This window comes from Mus musculus, chromosome 1 (assembly GCF_000001635.26).
Source record: "Mus musculus strain C57BL/6J chromosome 1, GRCm38.p6 C57BL/6J".
NCBI classification, from domain to species: Eukaryota; Metazoa; Chordata; class Mammalia; order Rodentia; family Muridae; genus Mus; species Mus musculus.
Window position 1 is genome coordinate 5,153,853 of NC_000067.6, and position 11,280 is coordinate 5,165,132.

Here is an 11,280-nt window from a genome sequence, read left to right on the forward strand (position 1 = left end):
GAGAGCCTGAGAGGCTATTGTTGAAGCCTAGTTGCAGCAAAACACCCCAGCATATTAGAGATGCTAGTACCATGGGATGATTACCAAGAACTGCAGCAGCAGTGGAGTGGATCAACTAGAGCCTAAAGTGCTACAAAGGGCAGAGCTGGAGATTTGACCCAAGCCCTTTGGAAGAGCCCAGATCATGTGTGGATCCCAGATATTGGACCAAGAAGGTGTAACTTAGGGCCTTGGAAACCCCAAGATGTTCAATATGCCAAAGCCATGATATCTGCTGACAAGAGCTGGTAATGGGGAGTGGAACCATCCCTGGAGAAAAAAATTTGTTGCAGTCAACAAATGAAAAAGGTGTTGTGAGATCTGAAGATAACTTTGACATCAGATATGGAACTGCAGAGTTTTGAGTTTGCCTAATTGATTTCCTGTCTTGCTTTGGGGATTATAGTTAAGTGATTGGATGAATCTGTAGATGAAGATATTGGATGATTCTGTAGATGAAGATGTAGAACTCTTAGCTCTTCCTGCACCATGCCTACCTAGACACTGCCATACTCCTATCTTGATGATAATGGACCCTAACCCTAACCCTCTGAACCTGCAAGCCAGCTTCAATTAAATGTTATTCTTACAAGACTTGCCTTGGTCATGGTGTCTGTTCACAACAGTAAATCCTAAAACAGTAGCTCTTCATAAGAGATTCATGGAGGTAGAGATGGGAGAGTTCTGCTGAATTTGTGTTATCATTTGTTTTAAGATAGAGATTTAAATGTTGCAGAAGTGATTTAGAATGGGAGAAATGAGAGAGTTCAAGACTAGGCAATAAATAAAATGAAAGCCCAGATGTGGCAGTGGAATTCCTAACAGGAAGGGAAATAAGTTGGGGATTCTCTACCAGTAAATGAGCAGTTTCTTTCCCAGTTATTTTAATATATGGAATATCTGTCTAGAGTAATTTTTAGAAAATATTTATTAAAATGTAGTCATAAAGTGAGGTTGGGTAGATAGACTGTCTAGTTCATACCAAATCTGCTTTTTTCATAACTAAACATTTTAACTTTTTGTGTTCAAACTTGCAATTTGAGATCAAAAGTGTACACTACAATGCCTGACCTAACTTGAACAAGATGGATTCTTATTTCTTTCTCACACAAAAAACTGTGGGCTGGGCAGTCCAGAATTAGAAGTACTCAGGGGAAGAATACTTTTGCATTCTTCTACACGCAGTGTAAGTTTTGTTGTTGTTGTTGTTGCTTTTGTTTTTTTCATATCTTTCTTGTTTTCTATTACAACCCCTCACACTCTTCCTCAAAGCATCTCTGTCTCTTCTCTAGGACACTTTTCTAATATCATGACCTACATGTTTACACATACACAAACGGAAAGTTAGAATCCACATGTGAGGGAGCACATGTAGGAGTTATCATTCTCAGTATAGATTACTTTATATAGTAATTTCCAGATGCATCTGGCTTTTTGAAAATTTTAGTTTTCTTTACTTACTGCTAAATGAAAATATTATTGTTTATATGTACCACATTTCAGTTATCCATTTCATTGCTATCGTGAATAGAGCAGCCATAATCTCTGGTAGGAAATGGAAAATTTTGACTATATGCTCAGGAGTAGTATGATTACACACAGTAGTTGTTTTTGAGAAGCTTCCAAAGTGAGCTCTATAGTGGTTATGCCTGCTTTATACTCTTACCAACTAATGGGGGTTTTTCTTTTCCTCCATTCTCACTAGCATTTGTCTTTTTTTTCCCCTGATGAAAGCCATTGTACTTGGGATAATGTAGACTCTTAGAGTATTTTTAATTTGCATTTTCTTTATGGCTGTAAGTAGACCACTTTAAAAATATGAATTGTTCATTTGCATGTTGGTTTTGTATCTTGCAGTTTTACTGAAAATGTTTATCATGTAGAAATGTTTTCTGGTGAAATCTATAAGACCTTGCTTAAGCAGTATCATGTTATCTGCGAATAAGGATGATTTGACTTCATCTTTTCCTGTGTATCCTTTCTATATTTTCCACTTGTCTTATTGCTATAGATAAGACTACAATCACTATAGGAATGGGGGGGGGGTAGACATCCTTGCCATGTTCCAGATTATAAAAGAAGTGCTTTCATGTTTTCTGTCTGTCTATCTGTCTGTCAGCCTGTCTGTCTGTCTGTCTATCTATCTATCTATCTATCTATCTATCTAGTGTCTATTGGTAGTAAGATTGTCATATATAGGCTTGATTATGTTGAAGTTCTATCTAATCCTAATTTATTTTGAGGGAGGTGCGCGCATGTTGGAAGCCAGAATAGAATATCCACATCCTCTAAAACTAAAGTTACAGGTTATTAGATGCATGATCGTGATTGCTGGGAAACCAACTTGGGTCCTCTAGAACAACAGCAATTGTTCCTAACCACTCAAACATCCTTCAGCTCTTTTTGCAATTTTTTTTTAATGACCTTTATCATGAAGGGTAGTACTAGTTTAATACAATGAGTTCAGTGATATTCCTCTTTCTAATTTGTGGAACAGTGTCTTAATTATTGTTTTAGTACTGTGAAGAGATACTATGAGCAAGACAACTCTTATAAAGGAAAACATTTAATTAGGGCTGGCTTACACTTCCAGAGGTTTAGTCCATTATCATCATGGTAGGAAGCATGACAGTGTCCAGGCAGACATTGGTGCTAGAGAAGGAGCTAAGAGTTCCTGTAGGCTTAGATTTTTCAAAATCTACTTTTTTTTTTTTTTTTTAATTTTTCGAGACAGGGTTTTTCTGTATAGCCCTGGAACTCACTTTGTAGACCAGGCTGGCCTCGAACTCAGAAGTCTGCCTGCCTCTGCCTCCCGAGTGCAAAGGCGTGCGCCACCACGCCCGGCTCTACTTTTAACAAGGGTTCTTAAATGCTTTAACATCCCTTCTAGCCTACCACCCACCAGAGGTAGTGGAAAAGAAAGATTATTAGGATATGGGGGAACTGTACCTGTTTAGAAATAGTTCTTTGAAGCAAATCCAATCTGCATTGTTAGGATATCAGCAGTGGCAGCTTGATCCAGAAGAAGCCATGAGACTCTGTTATATGTTGTTTAGAAGTAGATACTTGGGGCCAATTTTAATCTCAAATTTTTAGGATAGCAAACAAGAATCAGCAGTGGTGGTATGCACCAGCCAGGCCTCCGCTGAATCTGAAACAGTCACCAGGAGTGACCAGAAATAGCTGGGATGACAGGAGAAGTTCAGAGAAGATGAAAACTTGAGACAAATGAAGCATTACAAAGCTAGCTATGCAAGCCAGAGGCTACTGTCCATTGAGTCCTATTTATAAGCCCTCAAAACATCATGTGTCCTTCCATGGGTCTTGCTTTAGTAATACACCCCATGAGTCTGTTCTCACACGATGGTTTACAACCATCTAACTTCAGTTCCAGGGGAACCAACACTCTCTTCTGGTTTCCACTTTCACCACACACATATGGTATGCAGATGTATATACAGGCAAAATACCCATACACTTAAAAAAAACATTATAGTACACTTCTTCTTAATAACAACACTGAATGTTTGGTGGGGACCAGGAGGCAGAAACAAACAGACATCTGAGTTTGAGGTTAGCCTGGTCTACATAGCAAGTTTGAGGACATTCAAGATCATGATTAGCAAACAAATAAAATCATTATAAAGGCTGGAAAATCACTCTGTGACTATAGCAATCTAGTAATCAAAAGACTACTTGAAACATTTCAAATTTATTTTTCTTTTTATTACAGATACCTGCATTACAACAATAAAGATTGTTGCCTAAGATAAATTTCCAAAGATTGTTATTTAAGACAAATTTCCTTTTATATAGACAGAAGAGAACATTTTATTAACATTTATTTCTGCTTAATTCTCCAAACAGGATAGGTAAATGGTGAGAAGTATATTATAATTACTGCTCACTTATAGTGAAAATTTCATTTCCCTGGCATTAATTTGTATAGGTAAGGTTACAAGTATTTCCAATTATATAGGAGAAATTAGTGTGGTCAAAATTGCCAGAGTAGGGCTGGAGAGATGGTGAGCAGGTTAAGAATGCATTCTGCTCGGAGAGAGAACACAAGTTCAGTTTCTAATGCCTATGTTGGGTACACATACTCGAAATTAAAAATAAAAATATAAATTATATTTAAAAATATGTCTTGTGCAGGAAACCACAGCTGCTGTGGTTGTATGCAGATGCCCTATTATCTTCAGAACTCCAGAAGACACTGTTTCTTGCTAGCCAACATTATAGCATTGTGGTGGGAGTAGGATGGGGCTGGGGCTTGTTTTGAACCTCCACCCCATCTGAGGAAGCATGGGCAGTTGATGGCTTCTGGAGAGTTGGGATCTTTTAAGGGTATGACCCTGGTAGGTAAACCACCATATGGTTGGATAGACCCCACCTTGGGAGTATATGGGCAGTACAAGTTGGACTAAATAGATTATTGATGAAAAGATAACAGGAAGTTGAGGGAGTAGGGAGATAGAGGTAGGTCTGGGAGGAGGAGGGGTGAAAGGATGAATATAATCAAAATATATTGTGTGAAATTCTCAAAAACTAAAAGTATTTAAAAATATTGAATTCATTTAAAAAGCTATCAGTATATTCAAGTTGTTTTTACTTTAAAAAAAAAAAAAAAGAACAGTGCTCCTGGAAACAAATAAATATGCTTTAATTATGACAAAGTAAAGGGATTTTTATTGTGAATGTTCACATGACCTGGACCTCTTGAAGTTCAAAAAGTTGAAGCCCAATACCTCATTTCTAAACACAGTTTCTAGTATTTCTTAGTCTGTTGTGAAGTCTTATGGAGCATATGGTATATTGGATCTGTTTCCTCTGGGTTGGGCATGACCCTTGCATTCTTGAATTAGATTAGCTATGAACACCTGCAAGAGACCCTCACTTGATTAGGCCTATTAACATTCCCTTGTTGTGAATGGGCCTGGTGCTGTTTGTACTTTGATGCTAATTCCACTCTCCTGGGAGGGGTTTCAGACAAGGAGTGAGTCAGGTGACTTCTTGTGAACCAATCCCCTTAATGAATAAAGGAGCCAATCACTGGGCGAGTGGGGAAGAGAGGAGGAGGCAAGAGGAGAGAGGGGTCCTTTTGGATGGGGGTAGCATGAGCACAAGATGTAGCTACAAGTGTCTCCTAGTTTCAGTAGGATCTGTCAGGATTCGCCAACAGAGGATTTAGATTTAATAAGGCTTTCAAGTTAGGATTTTAGTTGTTGCGCCCAGCGATTGAGATACCATCATTTCTGAATTAAGTTTGTGTTGCGTTTTCCTTCACGTGTCAGTGGCTTGTCTGGGTTTGAGAGAGAAAGGTAAGGTGGCAAAGCTTGGGTTTGCCTGAGATGCACCACAAAGGCTGTGGGGGATTTGAAGCATGAGGTTGGCTTGAGGTTGGCTGGTAGCGACCCACCAATGGGAATTTAGTGAGCTGGTTGGACATCTTTCAGAAGCTCTGGACCAGAGAGTCTCCACAAGATAAAAACAGGTCGGCCATTGCCCTCCAGTGCAAGGCTGGCCAGGCCACCGGGGCAGAGGCACAAATGCAGGAACATGCTGGTTCCTGTTATTATTTACCACAACATTCCCTTGTGCAGGGTAGGGTATTGGGTATGGCTCAGGAGGCTTAGAGGCCTTTATGAGATCCTCCCAAGGCCTTTAGATCTGTACATGTCCTAATCCTTCCCCAAGTCCTAAACAACGAAAACTCAGAAGATGGCAGAGGAAGCATCACTGGTTGTCAGTCTTCCTTTTTTTCTTGAGACAAGTTCTCATTGTGTAGCATTGGTGGGCATGGAATTCACTATGTAGACTAGGCTTGCCTCAAACTCTTAGAAATCTCTGCTTCCCAAGAGCTGGGATTAAAGGTAGGCATTGCCATGCTCAGAGAGTTGATCTCTGTCAGACTAAAAGTCAGGAACTGGGTGATTCCCAGTCAACTTATATGTATGAAAAAGTGAGAATTAGGAATGGAATAGCTTTCCTGATGACAGATGGTCACAGGAAAGAAGCAAAGAGGAAACTGTATGAACTTGTCAGATGTCAGAACAATTCACCTTTGCTGTACTTTAGTACTCTCTTAACTTTGTTATAAACTAGCTGGGGTCCTTTACTCTCTCCACATGGGCATAGGGGGTAGGTGAGAACAAGCTCTTGTCACCCTTGGTTTCTGGCAGCAGTTGGTGGCAACCAAAAATAGCTGTAAACAGCAACATGTGACAGTGAATGTTACAGGTTTGAATTGGGCTGTGGGAACCATGGTAGTGTTAAACTCTTGTGCAGGCCAAGGAAGTGGGAGTCCCTAGCCCCTGACAATGACTAGTGATTTAGCTCCTGGGCCATAGTCTGAAATCCTTGACCTTTAATGCCCAGCAGCTCCCTAAAACTCTGCCAACTTCCAGGGTTTTTTTCATTTTTTTGTCCTTTACTCTTCTTAATAGTCTTTTGTTCTTTATTGTCAACTCTCAACTCTCTCTTGCCTTCTTTTTACTTCTGCTTTTCTTAGTTGTTTCTGCCATTGCTAGACAAATACCTGGCTATGTTACAGAATTTTCCAGCTACTTCTGCTGCTATAGCACCTGTCTTTCATATCATATCAAATCAGTTGCTAAGCTCACACCACTAAGGAGATCAAAAGCAGAGAAAAGATCACTTGAGAGAATTATTGAACTTGTTGTACCACCAGTGTAGCTCAGGAAGGTATCACTCCCAAAGTGATCAAATAGCTACCTTATATAACTAAAAAGAGTGTATCAACCAGAGAAGACCTTTGAACAAATAAATGAAAGGCAATTCACTTTTTGTGACATTGTCCCTTGTATATACCAATCACAATAAACCCCCCCCACCCCTGCTGACCTGGATGGACCTGATTTTAGGACCATGTAGATTGCATTGACATTTGTGGTCATGAAGACCTCAGCATAAGCTCTTTCAAAGCCATTCCTGTGTCGCTGCCTTTATTTATATTAGTGGTACACAACTGCCTTTTGTTGGAAATAATAACCTCATATGTCAGAGTAGTTCCTCAGACCACAAGAATAATACATGCTTTTAACATCCAAAGTAAATTTTAAGAACATTCGATTGGGGGCAAAAATGGTAATAAAGCACATTTTTGGTGACACCCAAAGATTGTTTCCTGGTGGTGCTCACCCAAGGAGTAGTTGAGTGACCATTCGATGCAGTAGGAGGTGGGGAAGATGTTTCTGATCCTGGGTATGCTGCTTCCTTGTCAGGCCATGTACCTCACACAAAATGTCTACCTTAGTCCTTGCAGGAAGATGCACCCTCCAGTCTCAGAGTAATGTAGAGTAGGAAGGGGCTTGAGTGCAAACCTGATTCTTAACTAAAGCTCTTTTCTTTTTTTCCTGGAGAAAATGACAATTTAGAAGTCTTTAGAAATAGTTTCTTTTCCTTATTTGTTGATTGTAAAAAAAAGTTTAGGCAATTCATGGGGTGGGAGAGGGCAGGAAGAGTAAAGAACATACCCATTCCCTCTGTCTCAGTGGTTCCTATATGTGATTTTAAGCTAAAGCTATGCATATTGTAGGTACATGTTCTATTTCTTTTCTCACATGTAACCTAAAATTCGTATTTAATTATGTAATTCAAGCTGGTTTTGAACTCACAATCTTCTTGCCTCTGCCTACTGAGTGCTGTGATTGTAGGACTGTACCTCTAACCTGCTGTCAGTTTATTTCCCGAAGGATCTAGACAGTTTGGAGACTATCACTTTAATTCATTTACCCCCGTATGTAGAATGAGAAAACTCCTTAGCCTCTGTGATAGCTGGGCATGCAATACTGTGGTCTTTGTAGGCCACAAGAGGAGCTCCTGATAGAGTCCTGACTTTTGCTGTTATTGTTAGGGATTTATTTTTATTGCCTTGTGTTCATCCCAGGCTATACATGTGTGTATTTTCTAACACTAAGAAATGTGTTTTCTATGGTATAAAGAAGCCCATTGGAATCTTAAGTTGGTTGCTAAGCTCAGACTGCAGATGTTAGAGTAAGTCCTTCATGTAAAGAGGGAAGTCAACCCTGCAAATGGCATTGCATGAAGACCTATCATCTCTGTGAACCAAGCTTTTGAAAGTTGGAAATGTGTAGTTTCCAGGGGTTATTTTATTAATAAATTTGAGTCTTGTCAGTGATTCTTTATATTGAAATACTAATTTGCCATGTTACCATGTTCTTGTTTTCTAGGGAATATCTTGGTAAACAACTACAGTCAGAGCAGCCTCAGACTGCTGCTGCTCGGAGCTGAGCTGACCTGTTCAGCCTTTCTGCACTTCCCATGGACCAGTGGAGTGAGAACCTCAGTCTTTAGGGTTAAAAGCAAATAGTTTTTAATTTAATGATTACTTCTTTTCTGTTGTATAGCTTTTCCCTATGGTAATTCCTGGGAGAATAAAAGTGTTTGCTTGTTAAATTGTATAAAATTAGATACTGCCTGTATTAGAGAAATATTACTGTTACTTATATTCTTTATGATTTTTGTATTTATTGTCCTCTGAAAATGAATATAATTAAAGGATTCTCACTCCAAACATGTTCTTAAATTTTGCTTATTCCTATTGTGGACTTTGAATAAACATCATTTATTTCAAATAAAAATTGGGAGAAGTGTTCCCAGGTGATGATGAGAAGTAAATGTTTTGAAATGATCATCTCCATCCCCCTCCCCCTCCCCCTCTCTCTGTCTTTTGCTCTCACTCTCTCTTACTCTTTCACTCATACGGACACACACATATGCACACATACATTCTACACCTTCAAGACATTACATAATAACAGGTATGTCCTGAGAAATACATTTTTTGGGCAATTTAGTCACTTTGCAAACATTACAGAATATAGGTACATAAGCCTGCTCTTGATTTGCCCTCTTGATGTAGTGAAGACAGTAAAAGGTGGATGAGGCTGTTGCTGTCAAAATATGGGAGATTATTTCACAGTAAACTTTAGGAGTACACTTTAATATAGTAACAATAAGTAAATAGACACATGGTTATTACCACTACCCACTGTAGTGTACTATACATTGTTCTGTATTCTTTTTTTCTTTTTTTTTTTTTTTTTTTTTTGTATTCTTATACCACTGCGAGTCAGCACTTAACTCTCATTATCAGCAGCATCACACAGGTGAGCAAGACCAAGTGCTCCAGTACCAGTATCTACAACATTGCTGTGTTTAGAACATTTTGCACCGTTGTGATTTTTATGGCATTATCATGGTATATGCAGTGTGTTATTCATGAATGACTGTGAAGTTAAAAAATTTAAACCTTGAATAAATTTTGTTAGACTTTGTATATTTTATTTCTTTTAGACTTTAAAAAGATCTATTTTTTATGAAACTAAAATTTAATAATATAAACATCACACTAAAGTTGGACAAGGCAAACTAAAAGAAGGAAAAGAGCCCTAAAGAAAGCACAAAACTCAGAGACCCATTTTTTCATGTACTTGGAACTCCCATAAAAACACTAAACTGAAAGCTATAATATATACGCAAAGGACCTGCTGCAGACATGTGCAGGCCTTGTGCTGCTTTGGTCTCTATGAATTTATATGATCTGTACTCAAGTTGGTTAGAAACCCTTGTTCTCCTGGTGTCATCCATCTCCTCTGGCTCTTACACTCCTGCCTTCTCTTCCTCAGGGTCCTCTGAGCTCTGAGGGTAGGGATTTGATGGAGATATTCCATTTAGGGCTGAGTGTTCTCTCTCTCTCTCTCTTCATAATGTCTAGTTGTGATCTTTGTACTTGTGCCCATTTGCTGCAGGAGCAAGCTTCACTGATGATGGCTCTATAAGGCACTGATACATGAGGATAGCTGAATAGAATATCACTAGGAGTCATTTTAGCATGCTTTTTTATTTCAAAGACCAGTAGTATTTGGTTTTACCTTAGGTCTCTGGGCTATAGTTGGCACACAAGCAGTGTTTGGAATGAATCCTATCTTGTGTGCCTTAAGCCAAATTACCCACAAGCTATATGCCACCATAACCCTGGCATATTTTGTAGGCAGGACAGCATAGTAGATTAAAGCTTTAGGCTTTAGCTGGGTTGGTGTATATGTTTTTCTTAGTAGCCTACTGAGTACTTTCCCATTTCAAAGACACTAGAACATAGTGGTGAAGGTTCTATGTAGGCATCAGATCGACTTCTTCATATTCAATGAGTTGTATGAGTGTAGGCTTAAGCAATGGGGCCTTGCTATCAGTTTGTGGAAAACAAACTATTATCTTGACAACAGCCTGGGTTGTATTTGGGTTTCCATGGTACCCTATGGCCAACAACTAAATTATATGTAACCCAGTCCTGGTATTCGAAGTTTTCTTTTGTGATAAGAGACAGCCAGCTGGGATTCTCTGTCTCCTGAATTTTTGAAGATTTTTCATTAGAATCACTGCCCTCAGTTTCCATACCACCCTTGAAATATCCCTCAGTTCCAGCTGTTCTCCCACATTTCCTCCCCCTCCACACCAGATCCTCCAGTTCTCCCAGTTTCCTCTGCTCCCAGTCTACCCATAAACTGTTTTCCCCTTGCAGGGAGGTATATAATTTGTTCCAGTATTTTCCTCTGTACCTAAACTCTTTGGGTCTGTTTGGTTATTTGCTTACTGGGTAATGTGAGTATATACCATATCTTTCTGGGTCTGGGTCTTGGGATGTTCTGTTTTGTTTTGTTTTTGTTTTTTGTTTTTTGTTTTTTTTTGTTTTTTTAGTTCTCCCTGTTTGTCTGCAAATTCCATACCTTTTTTTAAATAGTTGATTGTGAAAATACTTAATACATATTGTTTAATACTTGATTGTATAAATGTACCACATTGCTTTTTTATTCTGTCGAGGGATAACTACTTGTTTCCAATTTCTGTCTATTATGAATATAGTAGCAAAGAACATGGTTGAGCAAGTGTCCTTGTTGTAGGATGGAGCATCCTTTAGGTATATGTCCAAGAGTAGTATAGCTAGATCGTGAGGTAGAGTGAATTCTAACTTTCTTATCAGCTATACTGACTTCCATAGAGGCTATATAGGTTTTTAACTCTTACAAACAATAAAGCAGTGTTCTCTTTATTCCACATCTTTGCCAGAATGAGCTGTCTGGCACTTGTGTTATTAGCCTTAGGCACTTTGACAGGTGTAAGATGAAACCTCAAAGTAGTTTTGATTTTCATTTCTCTGATGGCTAAAGAACATAAATGTTTCTCAGCCATTTGAATTTC

At 38.8% G+C, this 11,280-nt stretch overlaps 1 protein-coding gene across 13 annotated transcripts in view; it reads left to right on the forward strand.

The window, feature by feature from the left end:
* Atp6v1h (ATPase, H+ transporting, lysosomal V1 subunit H) overlaps positions 1–9,361 on the forward strand; it is an 80,236-nt gene extending 70,875 nt beyond the window's left edge. For 11 of the 13 annotated variants that reach the window (XM_030255224.1, XM_030255279.1, XM_006495433.3 and 8 more), the window contains one exon: positions 8,253–9,361. In XM_030255224.1, the coding sequence (XP_030111084.1) occupies positions 8,253–8,313 (61 nt within the window). In that variant the 3' untranslated portion in view covers positions 8,314–9,361. The remainder of the gene's footprint in view (positions 1–8,252) is intronic. The other 2 variants (NM_133826.5, NM_001310442.1) reach the window with 1 other exon arrangement.
* Positions 9,362–11,280: the final 1,919 nt, after the last annotated feature.